Consider the following 25063-nt stretch of genomic DNA (forward strand, 5'->3'; position numbering starts at 1 on the left):
TACTGTGAACAGTTCTGGTCTTCATATTAGAAAAAGTCTATAGAGGCACAGGAGAAGTTTCAGATACATCCATCAGGAGAACAACAGTACTATGACGTTATGCCAATGGAAAAGATTGGACAAGCTGAAGCTCGTTTCTCTGGGACACAGAGGATTGAGGGGTAATCTGATAGAAAGATTTGATGCAGTTAAAGTGTTTCTACTTGTGGGGTGAACCACAATGAGGAATAACAAATATAAGATAGTAAGTAATAAATTAAGGAATCTTATTTCCTGAGGGAGTGGTTAGAATATGAAACTCACTAGCACAAGTAGCAGTTGAGGTGAATATCATTTATTGGGAAGTTAGATAAACATATGCCATTGCAAGGAATAAATTGATATGTTGGCTTAGATGCAGTAGGGTGCAAAGTGCTTTACGTGAAGCATAAACACCAGCATGGACTGTTAAACTGCATGTACATTTTAATATTATTTAAATACATAATGCTTTATTGCTCATGAAATGTTGCCACTGTTGTAATGTGAAAACTGCCATATAACTGCAGCACTATGTTTATCATTCACCCAACCTCAAGTTTCATTTTAACCAATCCTCCTTCTTCCTCGGATATTCTGTTTGAAAGAAATACTTGTCAGTAACAAAGCCACAACTAGGCAGTTTCAGATTTTTGTGTAGAGTATAAATAGTTTGGAGTGGTTATGAATTTCCAGGTTCTTTCCATTTTAGCATCTGAAAAAACAAATGCAGTGATTAATTCAAAGTTTTGAATTTAGTTCCCCTTTTTCATTTTGCAACATTCAATTCATCTTTCATTTAAAAAGATCTGCACCTGGGCCGAAAAAACTTTGCATAAATTAAATTCATGGGTGTCAGCAAGGTATGTTAAATTTGCAAGAACATCCAGATCAGCAAAAACCTTAATCAAATGGGTGGAGATTATAGATCAAACTGGTGATCGAATGCATTTGTGCAATCAACACTGAACTTGCCCCGTCAGTGCTACACAAGTCAAATAGTGTATATTATTGTGTCACCATTTAAAATGCACCAGGCAAACAGAGAGATGTTGATACACATATATTGTATAGTCTGTTATAATTGTGTTTAGTTTTCCACGAGAGGTAAAGCCTTCAACTCAACAAAAATAAAAAATATATATTGCTGGATAAATGTGTCACACGATATGTCAATTAACCGTCTTGACAAGAAAGGTTGCAGACTTAATTTCCTGCTTTGTGCGGATGATCTGTGGTACATGACAGCAGTGTTTTTCAAACTTTCTTTCCATGACCCATTACCAACCGGTTGACCTTCGGGGTCCACATCGCCTGATCTTCAGGACCCATGTCGGCCGATCTTCGCGACCCAAGCTGGCCGACCTTCGCGACCCACAGTTTCATGACCCACACTGCCCCAACTTCATGACCGACAGGTGAGCCTACTTGTTCCTCACAACCTCACTTGCTTTGTCATTCAATGTTCCATTTCTGTATGGGCAGTTCATCAGAGGTCCTAGAGCTCACACCAACACTGCTTTGTCCTGCCGTGGACTCTCCTGAGAATCTCTCTCCAGCCGATTTGGTTGTGAGATCCTGGCCTGTTTGTGTTTTCTTTAGTCCAAGAAGATCCATCTTCAGTTCTTCACACACTCCTGTCGCTTGCTTGCTGGCAGCTACAAAACGGAGGAGGCTCTCCTCAGTAATTTCGCGCCAAAGTACATGACGTCAGTGTACAGAGTCCGTGACCTGCCCTCTGCCGCCGCTTCAAGCGGGAAGATTAATGGATTTTAAAAAAAATTTGCTCCCGCAACAGCACACTAATGAACGGAGAAGACGGTCTGCCCCACTGGGCTCCGGGTCTGCGTGCTCTACATCTGGCTGAGGCAGCATGCATGCACGGGACGGACGGCATTCTTGAAAGCCAGTCACGGACGACAATTTTAAAAGCTTGTCGCGGCCCTTGGACACTTCTTCCCACGATCGAGAATGCCGCGACCAATCACTCTGCAATCTGCCCATGACATACCCGCAGGTCGCGACCCTGAGTTTTCTTTGATGTCCCTGGACTATGGAATGAATTTAGGGTATGAGCAGGATGGGAGGACGTGGGTAGTGTGGGATGGTGATTGTGGTACAAATCATCAAGGCTCCTGCTCTCAATCGCTGTCCAATGGCTCCTCTGCAATGTTTGGACTTCAGCTGAAGACAGGATCAGGATGGAATAATGGCCTATAACAGTGTAACCTTCCACATGAAGATTGGTAGTTTTAGCTGGAGAACTAGTGATGTTCATGGAAACATGAGTTCTGAGAAGGATGGGAGAACAATATAGGAAAGAAAAGTTTGCTATTAAAATTTCATATTTTAGGGCGGCACAGTGGTTAGTACTGCTGCCTCACAGCGCCAGGGACCCGGTTTCAAAAACAGTCTGGGGTGACTTTGTGGAGTTTGCACTTTCTCCCCGTGTCTGCATGGGTTTCCTCCGGATGCTCCAGTTTCCCCCCACTGTCCAAAGATGTGCAGGTTAGGTGGATTGACAATGATCAATTGTCCCTTAGTGTCCAAAAGGTTAGGTTAGGCGAGGTTGCTGGGTTAAGGAGATAGTGTGGGGGCCTGACCCGAGGTAGGATACCCTTCCAAAGGGCCAGTGCAGACTCAATGGGCTGAATGGCCTCCTTCTGCACTGTATTGATTCTATGAAGCTGCATTGAATGGAGTATAATAGAGGGATGTTGCATCATGTCAATAAATGCAACGTGACCTTTTTGTTTTCAGGGTTTTTTTTCCGATCCAACTAATCAAGGGCATTATAACTCGACAGAAATTTATCTTAGATGTTTATCCATCATAGCACTTGCACTCTTTAATTACTGTATTTTTCCTTTTCATTCCACTACCATATAAAATCATACAAGATTAACCAAATATTGTGGTTAATTTACATAATGACCACATGCCATTTATATTAACGAAGCATTCTGCATACTGCTCCAATATGCTTTTGTATTTATTTACTGTAATATTTGTTATATACATATTGTATGCATGTTAATCTCTGTTTTCAAGAATATAAATTGCACTCGGCTTGATGTTGAGCAGAAAGGTTAGGTCATTATGCTTAAAGACAACTTAATTATCTCAACCAGATAGCAACAAAGCAGCAGTTAGTCATCTAATTGTTCATACAATGGGAAAAGACCATACTCTGTGAAACCTTTCCGTCATAATAAAGGGAGAGGTTGGAAACTAGGTAAAATCCCTCGGGCTGTACGTTCCACACATTAACATTGTAAATATTAACTGTTATTATAAATGTAGCATACACAGTTGGAAGGAATTGATTTGATTTGCACCTTATCATATCATAGAATTTACAGTGCAGTGCAGAAGGAGGCCATTCGGCCCATCGAGTCTGCACCGGCTCTTGGAAAGAGCACCCAACCCAAGGTCAACACCTCCACCCTATCCCCATAACCCAACCCAACACTCAGGGCAATTTTGGACACTAAGGGCAATTTATCATGGCCAATCCCCCTAACCTGCACATCTTTGGACTGTGGGAGGAAACCGGAGCACCCAGAGGAAACCCACGCACACACAGGGAGGATGTGCAGACTCCACACAGACAGTGACCCAAGCCGGAATTGAACCTGGGACCCTGGAGCTGTGAAGCAATTGTGCTATCCACAATGCTACCGTGCTGCCCGTCATTATCCACATCAACGTCAACATTGAACAGTGATGTAATGTACTCATACATTTTGTAAATAAAGTTTCTTCGGGAAAATACATCTAATTGTTATCCAAGGATGTAAATGGTTATTCGATGCTTATTATTGGTGTTTTGAGATTAAACAAGCCTAGCATCTGCTTAATCTTTAATTGGCCCAGAGAAACTCCATGATTACCCAGGTCTCAAGAGTCCAGCAGTCAGATGGAACCGCAGGTCTGCAGGAGGCTGGGAACCCACGATTCCTGACTGAAATGGATTGAATCCAAGAGACTCCATTAGCAGCACATGAGAGCCAGGGAACCCAAGGTTACCAACCCCATTTGGAGAATACAGGTCCCATGCGTTTGGGTCCAAACATAACGTCAATTGCGAGTGCATTACACAGCTGATGATAGCAGTCTTTCAACATAACTGTGCCTTCTCTACTGATGAATATTACAATGGACCGTGGGACCATAAATGGAGTTGAAAACCTGAGGAAATCAAACATGTGAAGTGATTGTCTTCAGATGGTGATGATTGCGCAAGGTCTGTCAGTGTCAGACACCCACATATTTATCTACATACACAATCAATAAACAATACGATCAATTTGAGTCACGAATTTAGCCTTGATTATTTTGGGAAGTAATGAGAAAATCTTGCAGAAAATGGGAGATCTTCAATTAAGTTATAATCTGGGGTTTTAAGTATACTTGACAGGGCAATATGTTGCAAAGCGCCGTCTATGTATCCTGATATGCTTCCAGCAATGAGAATTATCTTACCTATTTATTCTGGTATGAAGTCTATAATGACAGCTTGTGAAAGCTGATCCAATGGGACAAAAGTCATCATGTAAAGTAGCTGTTCAACTCTCCTGAGTGGCAATACAGTAATAGAGCGAGCAGCCTGTGCTCTTAAGCATCTTCAGAGAGCAATTATTTTCCTAAGGCGATAAATATAGGAGGGTCTATTTCGGTTGCAGTCTGGTTCTTTGACACTCTTAATAGCTTCAGTGTATCTTAGCACACATCTTTCCAGCCCCTTTTTATCGCAATATTCTGAGTGACCAGTTCAGTGTTGGGATGCAATGTAACACCACAAATACCGGGTTACTTAAACAATGATTGACTATTTTTAAATACTTCCTATTTGTTCTATGTAATCAAGGAAGTAGTGACACTTTACACCTGATCTTGTGTCAAGTAGTGCAGTAGAAACATAGATTATATTAAATGCCTTTTAATGATGTGCCATAACCAGATTGACTTGTTAATAAAAACAGAGAATGTTGGAAATACATGATAGCTCTGGCAGCATAACAATAAATAAAATTATAATACTATGGATGCTGAAAATCAGAAAGAAAAATAGGTAGTGCTGGAAATATTCAGCAGGCCTGGCAGCAGCATCTGTGGGGAGAGAAAGGGATTTATCTTTCCAGGCGAATATGACTGATTCAAACGTGATGGTTTGTACTGTTGATGGAGGGAGGTAAAGAAGAACAAAAACAAAGATGTGGGATAAAGTAGAGGGCGGGAGAGATTAAACAACAGAACTGTCATGGAGCAAAAGGCAGTGGTGATATTTGTGTAAAGAAACAAAGCATTAGCCAGAGCGAGTGTTATTGGCAGAGTCACAAACAGCTCTGCCTGAAGGCAAAAACGTGAAAACAAGATGCAAACTAGCACTGGGTAAAAAGAAACCGAATAAAATGGAGGACAGAGTTCATGATCTGAAATTGTTGAACTCAATGTTAAATCCAGAGAGCTGTAAAATACCTAACCGGAAGATGAGGTGCTGTTCCTCCAATTTGTGCTGGACTTCACTGGAACATTGCAGCAGGCCCAGGACAGAGATGTGGGTATGAGAGCAGGACGGTGAGTTAAAATGACAAGTGACAGGAAGGACGAGGTCATGCTTGCTGAATGAGCGGACGTGATCCGCCACCCAGTCTGTCTTTCGCCTGCCCAATGTAGAGATGACAACATTGTGAGCAGTGAATTACAGGAGAGTAATTTTTTTAATGTACAAGTAAATCGCTGATTCACCTGGAATGGATGTTTTGGGGGGCCTTGGACAGTGAAGAGAAGGGGGGGGGGGGGGGTAAAAGAACAGATGTTACTTCCTGCGATTGCATGGGAAGGTGCGATGAGTTAGGATTGGGGAATGAACCTGGGGTCACGGGGGGAATGGTCCCTTCGGACTGCTGACAGGGGACAGGTAGACGTATTTGATGCTGAAGTTGGCAGAAATACTGGACAGTGCGGAGGCTGGTGAGGTGGAAAGTGAGGACCAGCTCTGACAGCACCTTTGAAGAGAGAAGCAGAGTTAATGTTTCAGGTCGATGAACACTTGCCAGAACAGAGATTATTTTCCACAGATACTGTTGGGTATTTCCAACATTTTCAGGGTTTTAAAAAAAAATGTCAGTTAGCAGAATCCGCTATATTTTGCTTGGGGGCCAGTATAAGGTATATGACACATATCAGCACTATGTATTATCTTCTGCTTAGAAAGTCAGTAACATGGCAGCTGAGATCCAGAATTATATCTGTAGTGACCAGTGTTTCAAAGTGCTGCTTCTGCAACGGTACTTCCGGCAATACTGGTGTGAGCTCAACCGTTAAAGCGGGCATTGCTACCTCTACAACGTGGCTTTCTTCCCCAGTATTTTTGGAGCTGCCATTGTCTACTGAAGTAATGTATTCATATGACACTGCGAGTTTGTCTTACATGTGCTGTTCTATATTTAATGCGAGAGGCGCTATCATTAAGTGATATTAAAATAGCCCTGATGACAGACGAGGCCATAAAGAATAATGTTTGCTGACTTTGTGCGATAAAACATCAATATGGGTTTGCTTTGTAACTTTCCTTAATGGACAGCTGCTTATATAATACACTGGCTGACTTGTGGCGGCGCTTTGTTTTATTTGCTGTGGTTAGGTGTAATTTAAATAACCCCTGTTGAATTCGCCCCAGATTGCTGAGAACAGCGTTTATTTTATTTCAACCTTCTGATCTTCCTGGCCTCCACATCTCACACTGACAAGCCACACATCTTGCATGCGAATTAAAAGAGCTGGCCCATCTAATTGTTTTACCCCCCCGCCCCTCCCCCTCACACACACACAAAAGAAAATAGTTTCAACAAAACAAATCAAGAATATTCAGCAAACATTAAATCTCTAAGCAAATCAGGTCACGTTACATGTAAACAAGTAACCAAAGCGAGTTTGTGAAAACCTGGCTTGCCGATGGGAGCCCAGTGGTGGTGCAGGAAATGCGCTGTGTGTCGGGAACTGAGTCGATGTAGCTGGCTATGATCTCACACAACTGTGCCAACAAATTAATATCTGCTGTTGTCAAAACTCCTGGTGAAGTGGGTTAACCACAGATAAAGAATTTGCCATTCTGGTCGGAGACTCCTAATTGTAGATTTGGAAGGAGAGGAGGGGTGGGAATGGGGGAGGGGAGGGGGTGCAGGGTCTATACAATGCTTCAAGTTGTTTATTTACTTTGAGAGATGTTTCCCTCTTGTTAAGAAGGAGCCGCACAGTGAGGTACTCCGGGAAATGTATATAGGAAGAAACACGGTGTGGTCCACTCTGCTTTACAACTCCGTCACAACTTCCGAATTACAGATTCCCAGTGTCTTCAGTCATGAGATTTTTCCACTGGTCGCTCCCTGCCGTTTTCTGTGTGCCGCCAAATGGCAAATGGGTAAACCCCCAAAATGTACAAGAGGAAACTATTTGCCCTCCATTTGCATTTTGAATTGGGTTCACAGGAGTGTTGAGGCCACAGCCGTCAGAGCAGGTTCAGTGTTACTGTACTTCCCAGTGTGTCTAAATGCATTCATGGGTTTGTCTTTAATGACCCGGTTTCACTTTGGAAACGAATATTCCGAATGCTTACAGCTCTGCCTGCTGTGATGGTGATGGCCGGGGAGAGGTCAGTGTCCCTCTTGTGCCTGGTTTGCATCTCTGTACCTGTTGGTTCTATCCGGCTCCATCAAATAACACATTGTATTGCTGGCATAACAAAACAAACACCAGGTAACCTCACAGAAAGAGCCAGGGTTACAAAAAATACTCGTGGGAGAAGCACGGCTCAGTGGGCCTAGCGGTAACATTACATATTCGTAAACGTTTAGACAATATTGATAAGGATGTTAGATAATAAGGTTTATGTTCAGGCCATTGCTGGTACATTGGGGGGGGGGGGGGGGGGTTGTCACGCTGATGAGAACATGCTCGGGAATGTTTTTGCACGAGGCAGTCGCAATGGAGTATGTTGGCTTTGATTCGGCTTGTATAGTAAAATATAAATGTGCAAACCGCCACCGCCATCTCAACCACACAAGAGAAGTATTTTACAGCTAACCGCCTAACAAGCTGGTGCGAACACCTAATGGTGTAAAAGCAGCTAATTATGCCCAATTACGGAAAACTACAAACCACCTCCTTCCCTCAGTCTATGCTTTTAATAAAGGACATCTAGTTTTATGTCACTTGCAATGTTATGTGCCACCGGGATTGGCATTGCAAGTAATTCGATGCTAATCTGACAATTTTCCTGCAACAGACACAAAGCTTATTTCTCACTGGAGCAGGGGCTGGTAAAGACAATCATAACACTTCTTCCATACAACCAGCGCACATGGTCTTTGCAGCAAAGCATTTGAAGAGCCACATAATTTTTTTTAACGATGAAATGTTTACGTTTGAAATGGTCAGACTATTTTACAACAGTTTTTAATTTAAAAAACAGCAGCTCAACGGGTAGATACAACATTATCCATCGGGGCTAACAAAGTACAAGTTTCACAAATAAATCTTATTATTTACAATTACAAAATACACCTCGCGGCAGAAAGTGCTAACCCGCCTAATGTTGGAACTGATTCATCTGGTGAGAATGCAGAGTCACGTGTGTCCTACGCTGTATATTACGAGGTTGCTGCTGATCAGAATTGTGGACCGGCATATTTTTAATAGGTGACACAGACCCCGACCGCTCACCCTCCGCCCCATCGCATCTTTCACAATGCTGGACATTGTTTCAGTCAGAAATACTCAAATGTTGTCTTGTTGCAAGGCAGCTTTTGAAACTACAATGTGGGCTATGACGTCCCTAACAACGTGGATAGTTTAGTTAAATTAAGTAAATTAAAAAGAAAATCATTACCTAAGTTATTATATGATGTGCAGTATCCATCTATACAAAATCTCCCAAGACACTAAAAAGCCATTGTCTCATTTAATGACAATATTTACCTACAGGTTCTGGTTGCATGTCATTATATATTCCTTGACCATCCCTCTTGTAAATTAAGTCAAGTACATCTCGGCCACTTGGTAATGCATGAAATCAAATGGAAATGGACCCTGAGAGAAGGACATTGCAGATTGTAATCTCAGTATGCACGTTTCTCGGTTACGGAAATGTCAACTGACCAGAACATTAGGAAAGAGTTAGCAAAGTGAATAACATTCTCTTGGTGCAAGAGTCTGTCACTGACAAGAATCTGCTTAGGTAGTTATGTCAGTATGAGCTGTGAGTCCCCTTGTCCCGGAATGCCAGCTCCTAGCTCTGGGCATTGAGAACCTCTGTGAGCTGATTCCGTTCTCAGATAAGGAGCCGCCGAGAGTCCAGCTCTGTCTAGACGTCAGGACCTCACAAGTCAAATTGTTTTGATTAGGCTTAAAGATACACCAACCTGTTTCAAACGTGATCAGCGCCAACTCCCCCTAAGCGCCCCCATCCCCCCACCCACCGCCGAACTCCCTTCCCCGCTTCCCACCATCACTTCCCCCGCCCCCCCCCCCCCCCGCTCCCAACCCCACACACAGTCTAAAAAAATGGTCACAAGAAACACAACACATCATCTTCCTCTTCTGAGGTGCAGTTTGCTCCCCTGAGGCCGTATATGTCACTAGGTGGATTTAAATGTTGTTTTCGCTTCTGTAAGATCTCCTTAAACATAAAGCAACCCCCGAGGCTGCAAATAGAATTAACAGTTTCACAGTCTCAGCGAACGTGTGATTTTCCGAAATAAGCACCATTGTAAAGTTAATGGCCCCCAATCAAACGAAGGGACGGGGGGGGGGGGGGGCGGGGGGGGGGGGGAATAAAATAATAACGTTTTACTTTACAACATATAGTCTAATATAATATCAGCTGATGAATATTTTGTGCATGAATAAAAATCGCAACTGCAATGTTACTGTGTAAAAAAATCCAGGCTGGGATTTGGTGGCGGAGTGAAATATCGTAGTTTGCATCCTCATTTGAATATCTGTCATTATCTGTCAAAAGCTTTACTTAAAAATGTTCAACACATAATTATGTTTTAGTTGTATGCAGGATAATAATTATATATTTTCCAGTTAAATTAAATAGCTGGGTATAGGTTTTAAGTAAACATAACAGAGATCACATTCGCGCGCGCGAGGGGCAGACTTCAAAAGGACAAAATTCGCGGTTTACAGTTCTAGGTGGAAGCAGACCGTAAACTAGATTCCGTGAAGACGAATTACAGTGAAAAAAAAACTTTAGGCACATTTAATAGAAATACATGGGCAACTGGGGGGGGGGGGGGGGGGGGCGGGATCCGTGTTTTATGTTGGATCTTTTTTTAATATTGGTTGGGAAGCCTCGTATACTGGGCTGTATATAAAGGGATCGTTCATCAAATGCTCGGAAATCGAGCTGTAAAGTTTGTTTTTGTGGCGCCTGAACTCAAACATTGTCATTCAGTGGCGTGTTCCCCTATCAGGACAAACAAAAGTGAGAACAGGAACCTCCGCCAGAAGCACCCAGACGAGTTCCCATTGGCCACCAGGAATACAGACACTTATGAAAAAGTCATTTACCAACTTTACAAAACATAATTATTATTTTCAACCCAAGCATGTCTCTAAATAGAATCGATATTAATAAATCTACGGATGGGTTGTCTGAATATAACATTCATTTTGTTAGTCGTGCTCTTCAAGCTTCTGTTTTTGAAGCCGTTTGCAATGAAAGGCGTCAAATTGCCTTGTATTTCCAAAAATCTGTATCAAATGTCTGCAATCGAAATAATACAACTAAAATCAATTTAAATAGCTCTCACTCACAATTGGAAGTAGTTGAGATAATTGCTCATTCATTTGCAATATATTATATATGTAAATATACATGTATACATGAATATATATGTTGCATATCACACGCGTCCATACACAGACATGTATATTAGTTTGTAGAGTGGTCACACAGTGTCAGAATAGCGCAATTTAGAATTTGCCTGAGTTTTGTGGTTAACTCGTGGATGAGCTTCCGGCTATTGCTGGATAATACAACCCGCACTCTTGACATTTTACTTGCACCAGCCCATTACATTGCTAGACAATAATCAACATTTCCTAGAATTTTGCTACCCGAGTTAGGTCATCCAATTCGGCTAAAACTCTGATGAATTTAGCGGAGTCGCTTCCGTCCGCATGACTTAATCCCGGTTTTCCTCATCGCTCCATTCAACCTGACTTCTGAACACATTTCTTCACCTTCTTACAGTAGCGTCAGGCTGCCGCGGCCGTGCTTCATTACATTCTGGTTGAAAGTAAATTAAGCTATTGGAGCATCTAATGAAGTCTCAACTATGAATTTCAATTGAAAAATACTGCACTGGGACAAACCAAGTGGACAAAGAAGATCAAGAAGATACGGCAGGACGGATGAAGGGGCAATTGTCCATTTTGATGGCTCATTAGATTGATTCAGTGAGTATCCAGATCATACTCATAGTCATTCAGTTCAATCTACCCTACTACTGACATACCCGCCATTTCCATCTGGCTGGGGCAAACGTACCATGGATGTCAATGAGAAAGCACTAAATACTTTCGTGATTCGGTGTGTTCGCAACAGACAGCGGGGGACTCTTTAAAATCAAACGTTATTTTCTAAATTATCACTTTAACAACCTTGATGTGGCGGTGTCACACCTGTGTAACTTGAGGAGATCTACGTTACAACCTTTATGAATTCAAATTCATGACTAACAGGATTGATTGTTTTTGTTAGGAAAGGAAGTTACCAGACTCTTGATAAAAATCAATTGAAGCCAGCAGTTTGGAGAGATACTGACTGCAGTGATGAGAGCGGATGTAAGTTCCCAAATGACCCTGCTGTTTCCCAGTAACTGATGCCATTGCGACCATGTATTCACAAAAATATTAACGATAACAGCCCGCTAAAGACAACGTTCAACTTGTATCTTTACAGCATCCTATAGCTACAAATATGAATTTGCAGATTCGTACAATAAAAAAACCGTTGTGCAGCATACTTCTGAGGTATAACTATTTACCCACATTTTCGGGGAGGTGGGATCATTTGTTTATTTAAAGGTGTTACATGTCACGGCCGATATTTAGCAGACGTTCTTCCGATCCTATTTGTTTGCTTCAAAAGTGTGTACCCGTATGTAGCAAAACAGACAACACATGAGCAGCGCTGAATGCCAAACTTCCATTTGTTGGACACATCCCATCCTTACAAGGAACCATATCAATAGAGCTGCTTATAATGAGCGCCAACACGTTTTTCTGCCAATATCGGCACTTTGCAAAACTGCAGTGTCAAGTTTGCAAACGTTCAAACTTCCCAGCACTGATCAGTGGACATCTGAGCAGGAGTAAACTGCTTGAAATGCAGGTCACTCAACCACTGCTAAAATGCCAGTAAAACGGCAAAATGCCGAAGAAAGTGAAAATACAATGTGATATGTATATCATTTCTCAGTAAACGTTCAAAGTAGAAAAATGACTTTAAATAACACTAGTTATCAATCATTGTTTACTTTTAAATTAGTTTAAATATTTTTAAGGCTATAAAAATATTTTCTCTACTATTATCGAACAAGGAAAAATTGCAAAAGTAACTATTTATTGCTGAGTCTTCAAAGGATCGGTGATTAACCCCCCCCCCCCCCCCCATTTGAAATATGTTAGGTATGGATGTTTTTAAGTACATTTAAATATGAAGCAATTAAAATTTGCTTTAAAAGCAGTTTACCCTCAAACTAATTTATCAAATTGCAATGGCCGACTGTGCAAAAGGTTCATGTAATCTTTCAGTTATCTCAATGTTTTTATTAGTGAAATAATCTTGAAGATATATTTCTGCATATGGCGTTTTCTTTATTTTTACATAATCTTCAAGAAAAGACAGGGCACATAAAATTAGACATGTTTTCCAAAGACCACAGTACATGTTTTACTTCAGCAAACATAAAATGTCAAAAAGACATGGAAAGTGGCAAGTCTGTTGACAATAAATAATAAATTATTTATAATTTTGCAGCACAAGAACAAACAAAATGTTTTTTTCCAGAGCTAAAACTGTTGTTGGCAACTGTTTTAACCTAGGAGTATACACATCTTTGGGACAATTCTGGACGGACACGAGTTCACACACAAATCCCACGAAGCTGTGGCAAAAAGAGGTATACCTTGTTGCAATGCTTGAGCTTTTTAATAAAAATAAAAAAATGAAACATCAGTAGTTGCCTTCATACTTTCATTGCAGGGACTGTAATCTCATGAACCAGCTACATGCTAATGATCTAGGATCCAATAGTCCTTAGTTATAGGTCAACTAAAAGCATTGCAAAAATGCAACTATACCTTTCAGAACTGATCCTATAGGACAGTCACTGAACTACTTAGGCTGTGGTACATTCTGCATGTCACGATTGTCTTTCCAGTCCACCTTTTGCAGATGTATGGGGCTCTTCTGTTTTTTTGGCAAAGCTGACCCACTGATGTACTTTCTAGGCAGCACCATTGAAGATGTTGGGACTATAGTCTCTCCACTGGATCATCTTATCTGCTTGTGTGTGCAACACATTCAAATCACATCTCTCAGGTTTTCGAACATACATCCTTTTCTATATCTTCAAAAATGTCTTTGCATGAAGTCCCGGATGCCTTGGGAGTCTCTTCTATTTGCACTTGTAGCCAGATCCCACTCTAGTGTCTGATTGTCGTCACAGTGTTGCTTGGGTACAACATTGGTTGTTTGAACACAGAGACTTCGTGCAAACAGATGATGGCTGCTTTCTGATCAGACATGGACCAGGTTGCATGAACTTTTTTTAAAAAAAAGTGTGGGCTAGAGAGTTTTGAGGGTCCAGGGTTCCTCATGGCTCTCTGTAGGGTTGCACTGAGAGTTCAGGCTCCTCATGCCTCTATAGGACTTGCTACCATGCTGTTTGGTGTGTCAGGGAGTTGGGAGGACATGGACGCTACTTCACTTCCAGTGGAGTTAGAACCTGGCCCTCCCTCTGAAAAATTAACCTGTAAAAATCATAGCAAATGAATGATCTATGGCCTCTTCAAAATGTTGACATCAATCCAAAGTTGCACATATCAGAAAATAACATTCATGAAAAATATATTTTTGACCTTTGTAACTATAGTTGTACAATGGGTTTCATTAATTTTATCATTAATGACAATCAAAATCCAATAAACAGAACATGCTTTTTTGCCAAGTTACGTTTAAAGTGCTATATAATCTCTAAGTTAAAAACAATGGCAAAGTAAATAATAAAGGTTTCCTCATAAAGCACAAGTAGGTTTAGTTACATTTCCCAGTGCAACATTTAATGGTGCAAAATGGTACATTTTATTTTCCAAAAATACATAATGAATTAATATATTTAGCAGAAATTCATTATTTATTGTAAAACATAATATATCTGTTTAACCCTTTAAGTACTACACTTTTTTTGCACTTTGAAGAAACAGAATGTTTCCTATCACTGAATAGCTATGCCTGACATGAAAGTGCAGTGTATTCCAAACAGGAAAGGAAGGAAACATTTTGCTAATTTTTTTGGCAATACCTTGCAAAGGGGCTTCAAAGAGTTAAGTTGAAATGGGTTTAGAGTTGAGTAATTTTATTATACATTACATGCCTTTTGCAGACACCTCTCGAGCAATATTTTTACTTAAGGAATCCAAACATGTTTTATGTTAAGCACCGCAGGGTAGCACAATTTAGGTTATACTTCAATTCAGTATCGTAACTGTGGGGTTGCAATACTTTACAAATTCGTAAAGATCAGTGTAACACATCCTAAACAACTAAATTATGTCTAATTATTCAGTGACAAAAAATTACCATCACTGTGTTTGTACAATGCTGGACTCTTTATCTTCACCTTCACAAAGAGCTGGGTGAAATAAAGAACCTTCAGCTCCATTGTTCACAGATAATGTTTCCTCAGAAGTCTAATGGGAGGGGTTTCCTTATTACCAAACTAATAGCACTAAACCTAAAGTTGAGAAAATATAGCAATAGTATCCATTTTATTTAATTATTGTTGGTTATTATTTGAAATCTCATGATTCATGTGTCCTGCCTTCAATACTGTGGGTATCCCCTCCCCACCCAACCCTTCAGTAAAATAATCAGTAGTGTTTTTAATTTGAAATATCTTATTAAAATGCCTATTTGACAATATTTGGAATAAAATAGAACTGCATGTTTCAGACTCCAAGCCATTGTCAGTGTAAAATGTTAAATACAAACTATTTGAATATGGGAAAAGCTTGAGTAAACAATGTTGATGTTTTTTTTAATCCCCTATGTTCTTGATGGTCGTCAAAATGAAAATACTAAGGCTGGCAAAAGAGGGATTCTGCAATTTTTATATCCATGAATTGTCTATATATGGATTGGTGTGTAGCAGGTCCCCTGATTGCAGTGATTTCTGGTGCAGTCTGTATTGTGGTGGTGATGGTGTTCTGCATGTTGCTGGCACTCACCAGTTGCTGAAATGCAGGCTGTTCAATATCACTCTGCAAGGCGAAGTCACTCAAAACTTTCCAAGGTGGCTGGTAACTCTGCACCTCCACTGGATTGGCTTGCAAACTGCTGTCATGTCTCTCGGGACTGGCAGCTACCATTGGGGTCCCTGTCATCCCCTGGATATTCTCAAAAAAAAAAGCCAACAGTACTTATTAATTAATTTTATTAATAATGGTAGGCATCCATCCACCTTCCCTTCTTATTGTTGGGTGGGTCAATTAATATGCTAAAAATGCATGCATCTTAACAGGCTTCTGTCATGAGTACCTTGTAAGGATATCACTAAGATTTTATGTAAGGCATTTTCTGTTGCCCATCAATAATGCACCATCCAAACTAGGATCTCCCAATATGTGTGGTGGTATGTAATCTAAATAACTCCATACATGCAACAGCTTTGTAATATCATGTATAAACTGTTGCAGTGCTAATGTAAGCCTACTTGTGTCACTAATGAAGATTTTTCTTATTATGCTCATGATTTTGAACAGTGATTATAACCATGGCACAGGCAAAGGTTTGTGAATATATTTATACAAAATTGTTGATAATATGCCATTCATTCGCTCCCAAAACACGTCCTTCTTACGTTAATAGCGACAAGAGGGAAAAGGGGTGGTCCCAAATCTCATAGCTGTCCGAAATCAAAGATAAACTTCGAAGAATTTAATATTAATTGACCCACCCAATATTGCAATGCCCAAAGGGGTCTAAGGGCTTTTCCATCTTATTAGCAATTCCAATCATTCAAAAACTGTATTTTTGATTTGTCACAGATTCACAGATTGTCGGTACACTATTACAAAGTAATCGGGACTCAATAAAACAACAATGTCCTGCAAACGTGAATTCGAAGGATATTATTTAACTCAAACATGGGCGAACTTGAAATTGATAATGTGTACTGCAGTGTGTTTATTACTAGAATTGTATCTTTTCTTATGACACAAGCTGGTGTTCAAACATGAGGGCGTGACTAACAATGTTTCCCATTCGTGGTCCAGTTTGCATGGAAGTCGACATGTCTCCTGTCAAAGTCCCCAGCAAAGTTTCGGAACAGAGAGAGAGAAAAAACAAAACTTACTGTTTTGTCGTTGGGCTGTTGCTGTTGCAGTTGTTTCATGAGGATGCTCTTTTTCTTGTCCTTACAGCGCTTATTTTGAAACCAGACTCTAATGACACGGGGGCTCAAGCCTGTCATTTCCACAAGCTGCTCCTTCATGAGAGCATCGGGCCTGGGATTGGCGCCATAACAAGTCCGTAACGTGTGGAGCTGCTTCTCATTCAGAACCGTTCGCACCCGAGTCGTCTTCTCCGGCTGTTTGTGAACGTGCGGCCTTAACGCTGGTTGTCTCGCAGAAATGGGCTCTGCTGCAAAAAAAACAGGCAACACATCCTAAGTTTGTTGAACAGCAAGATGGGGCAATAGAACATGGTTTCCTATTTGTCCTGACAATAACACTCCATCCGAAAATGATCCTGAAGCCGTATTTAATGGCATGCATGGACTGACAAAAGCAGGCTGTAGAAAACACGTGTTATTTGTTTGTCAGAGAATGCGGTGTTTGGATGAAGCATCAAGGTCTGAGGTCACAATAAAATCAATTTAAAAGTAATCTCGGAACTGCCCAGCATGATGTCAAAAACAGGTTTAACTGCATGATGTCGAAGAGCTGAAACAAATCAACCTTCAATATCCCGATGTACACAATATGTACATTCCAACATCTATTGGTGTCAATTAAGTTTAATTGGATCAGAAACTGTGTTTCTGGGACTGAGTTTCAGGCTGGGCTGCAACCGCATTCTCTAGTTATTTGAATACTAATGCCAGTCAACTCCATACAAATACCATTCGGATAGCAGCACATTGTTGACATAAGCGACTCTGTGGAGGAAGCCAAGCGGTTAGTGACTTGTGGCTTTTGCTACGGTTGCCGCTGCTGTGCTAGCTTGTCAGGGCAGCAGTTTGGTTTTTGAACCAAGCAGAGCCAGACTCCACTCTCCATGCAGTCAGATATGTAATGTGATAAACGGGGCTCCCGCAAAGTTTCCAAGGGTGTGATCAGAGAATTACAGCGTATGATGTGTTTAGGAAAGGGTCAGTGGACCATGCAGCAGGTAAAATTAGATTTTCAAAAGCCCGCCCCGCAATTATGTTACGCTGCCCTGAAGTATGGTTTTCCGTGAAAGAGGCCTAACTGGAAATGATTGGAATAACATTTCTATTACAGAAGCACTGTATTTAATTGTCACCGCTCGGTCATAAATCAAAACAGTCTTCCGTTTAAGAAAACAAAACCTGACTGCAATGCATTTGAGACAATGGAATGACATGGATAACGTATTAGAGGCAGACATTGCAGTGTCGTACAAATAACCATTTCAATTGGTTACAAATTTTTGCAAAACAAAATCAGATCGTGTTGTGCAAAATGCAATCCAGCATTAATCAGCGCGTGATGTAATTTGATATTTAGTGCCAAGCATGTTACTTGAACAAAGTTTCATTTACATAGCATATACATTTGCTATCTGGCAACACCGAAGTGCATCGTGCTGTAGAGAACAGCACTATTGCTGTGTAGCAGCAAGATCCAATATTTACACTGGATTGAAAGATCAAATGCGACAGACCCTACTTGAAAAGTCTTCAAACATATAATTATGCAGATTTCATATCGATTGTCTTTCGGAATGCAATGTATTGCAATAAGGGCAATATGTATTCCGATTATTTCTGGCGGGGTGGAAATCTTAAAAAAGGACGCTGGCTGCCTATAGAAAGACTGCACTCGCTAATCTCTGAGCGATGTAAACGGATACTGCTCGTGAAGGCTGCTTAAACGTATTTGGAATACAGAGTAATTCTCAGAAATCTTCAAACGCTTCTCAAAATTCACGATTTAAGTTTTCATTCACATCAGCAAAAATTAGAAGTTGCATTTCCAAAACAAATGCATTCTAGGCCAACGTCGCCAGAAAATGGTTCGACCATGACATTTTAACTGTACTCACATTCAATTGTCTGCTTCAGATTCAGAGACTTTTAAAAAAATACAGTAGATAAAAATGATGTCTGATTGATTCGTTCGAATAGCGATGGGAACATTTCTAAGTGAAACCAGGGTTCCTCAAAGCCTTAATCTCGAATAATTAAAACTGCTCAACTTGAAACACAAGGTTAAATGGACACTTCTTCTCCCACTGCCACCACCCCCCAAAAAAAGTTGTAAAACTACTTCAGACATTTAACATTGAAGGACAGTGTGCTCAAATTCACGGTCCATGTGTTTGTCTGCAATGAACCCAGAATACAAGCAAACAACACACACCATCGGGTCCAAACTGTAAGGCACAAGGAACACATGCACGCGGTGTTTCGCCTGTACAGAGCTCCATTACTAAGGTTCAAACCACACATTCTCTGTTTTTTGCTGAAACGTGTCAATAAAACACACACAAATTCAAAATGTGAACTTTACAACACCGAACTGTTAACGGCTGGACATCGTAACAACGTGCCCAAAACGTTGAATTGATGTGGGAGGCAGTGCCAAATATTTGTTTCCATCCTACATGGTGAATGGCTGGACTCTAATAAAACAAAGTTTTGAAAGCGTACATACCCGCCATCTGTAGAGGTCTGTTGCCATGCATGGGACTGAGGGGGTCTGGGCCGACCGAGGCTCGCTCTACAACATCGTGGTCCGCCCGGCAGAAGAGTCCGTCTTCCCGCAATGCGAATTCATCACCGGGGATGAGTTGGCGACTGCACGCCACACAGCGGAAACAGTCGATGTGATACACCTTACTGCGAGCTCTCATTACAAAGTCATTCTTGCTGAATCCTATATTACACTTTGCACATTTTGTTCCGTACAATCTGCAAGTCAAAAGAAAAAAACAAAAATATTTACTCAAGGGTCAAAAGGGGAGTCCATCCAGTATGTCACACACTTCAACACAGAGGGGAGGTGGTCCCAGACCTAAAAAGCCAACACACATTTACTCCTGAATTGATTCTGCAGTTTCTTAGCATAACACAGAGAATGCAAAATAGGGCCAAATTATACTTCACATTAATCCGAATGTAAAATATATTTCCGATCATTTTAATCCTCATCATGTGCACTAAACGTGTTAAAGTTACACATCATGTCGAAAAATAATTGAACCGTGCACTGCATGATACACAAACACAAAGCGAGTTAGTTAGTACACTATTCAATGTCAAGTTTATTAACAGATGTTTAGATAATACATTATAACATTATGTTTAATCCTGGCATATTGTGCAGCAGTCTATTTATTTGATATAGTGAACATCGATTTTCATTTTCAAAATCTAAGGAAGAATATGTTCTTTTATCCCAATTTAAAGGCTTATTTTGGAACATTTTTCTAAGAAAAGTCATGTTTTAAGAGACAATGTTCCTATTAGAGACAGTATCTTAATTTATTTTTTAGGAGCGGTCTTTAATTTAAACTTGATTCCCTCAGTTTAGTCGGAAAATAATATCAAGTGCTTTAAAATCAACCGCCAAAGTCGTGCAAATTAACACAAGAGCTTGCGCACAATATATTGGGAGTTCTGATATCCGTCCCAAAATTGCTATCTGCAAAATATCCAATTGTGCTCCAACAAAATTCTTCATAAGAGAGAACTAACTCACTGGAACCGAATTTCCACTTTCAGTTCACATGCTTCATTTTCATCCACAATTACATACATTCGGAAATTCACAAGCTAAACTGGTGACAGCGATAGTTTTTCTTGAAACGAATTGCTGTCCCCTCGTAAACATTTAAACAACAGTTTCAGTAACACACGTTTTAAAAGCTCAGATTTGTGAATGGCAGAACGAGGAGAGGCAAGCTTCCCATATTCTCAGCATACAGATGTCTGTGCTGACTAAAGGAAGCAGTTGCATTATCTAAATATGTCAATTGTTCGCTGCCAAATAATGGGCAATTTGATCTCGTCTACCCGCCAAGTTGTGATAAGATAAGGCAAAACAGGTAGGAATAAAGCGGTTGAATGGTTAATGCTGAGGGTGAGGGTGCAATTTAGAGGCAGCGCAGGAGCAGCATAGCTTAATGGAACTGGAATATCATATTTATTGTAAGAAATCCAAGATCTTCACTCACCGAATATAGTCCCTCTTGCAGTATGTTTTGCCATCCCTAACGAAGCAGGTACACGTTTCGTCCAAATACTGATTACATTCTGCACATTTCAGACAAGCGGCATGCCATTCCAGATCCGGAGAAACTCGAAGAATATACTGGTCATGAATCTGATTTCCACAGCCAACACACAGTGAAATAAGGCGTTTTTCTGTAAATTGATATGAACATGGTGTCGTGAAACCCATCAAAGACTTGGCCCATTCTATCAAACATATATTCCACTATAGTTTTTAAACTATATATAGCTACTGCATTTAATGGATAGATCCAAAAATATATTACAGTTTTATAACACGGTGGGGTCCAAAGTAAAAGATTAAAATATTTGAAATATAGATTAATATACAGTTTAGTTCTAAACTAGTTACTCGAAATCAGAAACTGAACTTTCATTTTCTTCTGAACACTTCTACACTGTCTTCAGCAAAAACGAGCGCAGGGATCGGTTTCTGCATTTATTTTTAAGAATCTTGAGAGGCAGAACTTTAAACTGCGTGCTCAATATATAAAAGTTTAGAAAAACGCTGATGAGTCCACACACGATACTATGACAGTCAGAATTTCACGAACAGTAAAGGTGCAATTATTCGGCAGCATCATGTTTATTCTGATCTGAGCAGAGATCCTCAGCTATCAGATGTATGTATCCGTGATACATCTGACAAGCCTCTGAAAGATGCAATCCAAATGCTCCGAAACTGTTTAGCACGGGTTCAGTTCGACTCTACCCTGCCACAAAGCTACTTTGTTCACACGTATTGCCCAGTGCTGGGAATATATTTTAACAATGCGAGACTTTTCATTGCTCACCTGAACCTGGAGGCCAGTGCTGTACAACATGCAAAATCAACCCAAATGCTAGGCGGCATAATTAATGCTCTCGAGCAACGAAAGAGGCAACAGTACAGCTATAAAGAGCGACAGGAGTTGACCAGCGGAACTAATCCACTTCCAGCACCTGGATCCGATCCTCGAAATGCAAGAGCAATGGAGAAAACTTACTTTTGGGTGGATCTCCCATGTCTCCCATTTCTTGTTATTGTGTAAAACTTTTTTGTTTGGTTTTTTTCCCCCTTGGATTATTTTTTTTTGGATGGGGTCTGGTGCTGGGTGGATGGGTGGTGGTGGGGGGGATCCAGGGAGTCCTTGCTTATATCCACAGAGTAGGGCTGGTTAAGAGGAGTGCGGTCGTTGCGGCTTGTTGCTTGCTAGACACTGGGGATGGGTTAGTGCAGAAAGGCAGTGTGCGCAGTCCAGCCGCTCATGCTCACTGCTCCTTATCTCTCACACACTCTGCCTGCGCTCCCTCCAGCCCCTCGCCATTGGTCTGACGTCGAACGCGCCTGACGTCAGACGTACGCCGCCCCCCCCCCCCGGCGTCGGCCCCGCCCCCTTCCACTCCCTCCGCTCTGATTGGTCCAGGGCCCCGACCCGGCCAGCACCAGCTGTCTGCATTGTCTTTGCCTCAGAGGCTGCGAGTGTGGACGAGTCATGCATCCAGGAGCTACCGCAAGCTTCCTTCGCATCCGCATAACCTTTGGGCCCTTCTACTCTCCCATTCCACCTCCTCCCGACTTTTATTTCCTTCTCCCTTACCCTTGCCTTTTTTCCCCTTCCCTTGCTCAATTTACTTCGCCTCTGCTTCCTGGCCTTTTCTCTCTCTCTCGTTTTCATTCTGCTCCCTCCATTCTTTGGAAGTGCCCATTCTGCTGAGTGGCCAGCGTCTCCTCCAGTGCAAACCGACTCAGTCAGCAGCAACTGTACCTGTCTATGTAAATTGGGACTGGGAGGGATGGATGAAGGAGGAGGGAAGGGGTGGGGGGGGGGGGGGGGGGGGGTAATGTGTTTGAGCTTCAGATACAGGCCTCCCATACAACTCTAAGGTTATACATTCTTGCTGCTATTTCAGATTAGCTTCAATCGTAGAATTCAACTTTTTTCCCAGCCGCGAGTGATTGGAATCTGAACTCATTGGTTCTGGAACATGGATTTCCAGCCGAACAGTCAGAGATAGGGAAACGTTGTCTTAAAAAACGTATGTTGGAGGGTTGGAAGGAGGATTACGAATTAATGACAATAACCACAGCATTCGCTGCAATTCCGCTGAGGTGTTTAGTGAAGTGTAGGGCAAGATCAGCGTGCGGCAAGGGGACACGCCAGCTCCACTCAATACTGTGAGACTCCTAATACACAGCCGGTATTACTCCAAACAATAACATGAAGCTATACTGTTTTCAATTGGCTGCTTTACGACCATCTCTTTCTTGAACAAATAAATGTGGAAGGTAACATATGCATCTTGTTATACCCAGGTTTCCAGAGGACACGTTTAGAAATAAACCTCTCAGTGTAGCTAATTCATTGTAATAGTTTTTATTTGCTGGGTAAGGTTGTGAAGTGTGTGTCGGGGATGGAATGCAGGAGTGCGGTATAAGAACCGGTCAATTCTCTCGGGTTTGCACATCGGAGGCTTTCCAACCTGTATTAAGTGCCACGTGTAAGAAGATTACGATGGCATTAAGGTAAGAAGGCGGGTATCAAACTGCATTATTTCTACTTCATACTTTTTACAGTTAAAGGCGAAAAGCGGTTTAATGAAAAGGAAGAAAATGAGAAAGTGCTTTGCAAGAGAAAGGCTGCTTCCAAAATGTGAGCGTGCAGGAATTTGAGCTTTTAAACTCACTCCTGGAATACGCATGAAGCACCTCGATAAGAGCACGTTTGATTGAAAGGATACTTTGTGTATCACTGATCCAGAATATATGAATAAAAAATTCACTGATATCCGCGACTTAATTCAGAATTCGCGCAAAGGCGGAAATAGTGTTCTGCAGCTAAATGGTCCGCCTCTTCAGACATAACCTGATTTTAAAAAAAACATTTCAACATATGCTTCAGAGTGCTCTCCTCTGCGGGTTGTGATCAGCCTAGGGACCTGCGCATTTGACAGCCCCAACTCAACCAAGAGGCCGGAAGTATTGACGAAACCCTTTTAAACCTAGCGGACAGCCGCAGTTTTCTGCACATTTTGGATAACGCGGTGACCTTTCTAATATATGTGGAGAGTACGTCCCCTGAAATCGCCCGTTCAGTTACGAGCGAAGTCATGCTTCCCTCTGTAAGCACCGAGCAGTCCACGTTATCAGACGAGAATCAGGAACATTTCTCCAGCACCTTTAACGCTCGGTTTGCGAGGCCACATTCCGCTCCTGCTCACGTTGCTCCGTGGTGCACACTTGTGTGTATAGGATGTGATGTGCCAAACAGTCTTGCCCCGCAAACGGTCCACCAGCGAAGAAGGAAAAGGACTCGGCGGAATCCTGTCAGCAATCAGAGCAGTGTAAAAAAAACTCTTCGCAGCTAAGACGCATGGATGCCAATAAAAAGAGACCAATAAACACCCAAAATACTGAGCTGAAAGCAGAAACAGGCGGGACTATGAACTATCTGTGCATCTGCTGCCCTGATATGACTGTGCATCTGCTGCCCTGGAAATATAAACACCCCCAACAAGCTTTACCTCTGATTGCCTTTTATACAATACCAACAATGCACGTTAAAATAAACTTAATTACCCAAGGCTTTTTTAGATATGAGCTAGCGAGTCAGGAGGAGCACACGTGGGTAACACGAGCGGGTGAAACCAGTGTGTGTTTTCGATGTTTCAGCTGCGCGTAAACCCAATACGTAATTACAAAGAATAATTGCTGATAATAGTTCTAAACTGACAAATAAACACGTGGTCTAGCGGAAACCTATAGTCACCGACCACCGCTCGGTTCGCAAGAAAACAAAAAGCGTTTAACAGTTTGTCCGCTGTCAACATTTTGAGCAGATTGTCCGAGAAGCCTGCGTTTGCAATCCAGCTCCCCCACCCCTTTCCCAATGGTTCCATTTGTCACTTTCAGATCAGTTTCTTACTCAAAATCAATCAGCCAACCTGCAATCGCGACTCAGGACAGAAACGGGAGTCGTTCGGAATGGTTTTCCCGCCAGCAAATTCACTTCTTTCAAAAAAAAGAATTAAATACACAAATCTGGGTAATTCTTGCATTTACTTTTCTTTAAATTTACACTTCGTTGAGGTGTCACAAAAGTACAATTTGGGACTCGAAACTGATTTGCACTGATTAGGCCCATTTAGAGTCTAGCCACGCCTTGGCGATAGCATCAGACTGATATTGTGACTGCGAAGTATTAATTTGAAGTGGGTATTATTCTGGCACAACATACGTCTCCGTGTTACTTGCCTCACGCCAGTTTCGGAAAGCACCAAGGACT

General features: G+C 41.4%; 1 protein-coding gene across 5 annotated transcripts; it reads right to left on the minus strand.

The window, feature by feature from the left end:
- Positions 1-407: 407 nt before the first annotated feature.
- On the minus strand, positions 408-22081 carry isl1a (ISL LIM homeobox 1a). 5 transcript variants are annotated; one of them, XM_072497070.1, is made up of 6 exons: positions 21785-22079; positions 20741-20930; positions 19219-19475; positions 16674-16960; positions 15547-15714; positions 408-733 (listed from the first exon to the last, which is right to left on the minus strand). In XM_072497070.1, exons 1-6 carry the CDS (start codon positions 21810-21812, stop codon positions 701-703), a joined length of 963 nt encoding a protein of 320 aa, XP_072353171.1. In that variant the 5' UTR covers positions 21813-22079; the 3' UTR covers positions 408-700. The 5 variants fall into 5 exon arrangements, with proteins under 5 accessions (XP_072353171.1, XP_072353170.1, XP_072353169.1 ...); XM_072497069.1 differs by lacking the exon at positions 408-733 and adding an exon at positions 12892-14070 and having other exon boundaries at positions 16674-16957; XM_072497068.1 differs by lacking the exon at positions 408-733 and adding an exon at positions 12892-14070 and having other exon boundaries at positions 21785-22078.
- Positions 22082-25063: the final 2982 nt, after the last annotated feature.

The sequence above is a fragment of the Scyliorhinus torazame genome, chromosome 3 (genome assembly GCF_047496885.1).
Source record: "Scyliorhinus torazame isolate Kashiwa2021f chromosome 3, sScyTor2.1, whole genome shotgun sequence".
NCBI classification, from domain to species: Eukaryota; Metazoa; Chordata; class Chondrichthyes; order Carcharhiniformes; family Scyliorhinidae; genus Scyliorhinus; species Scyliorhinus torazame.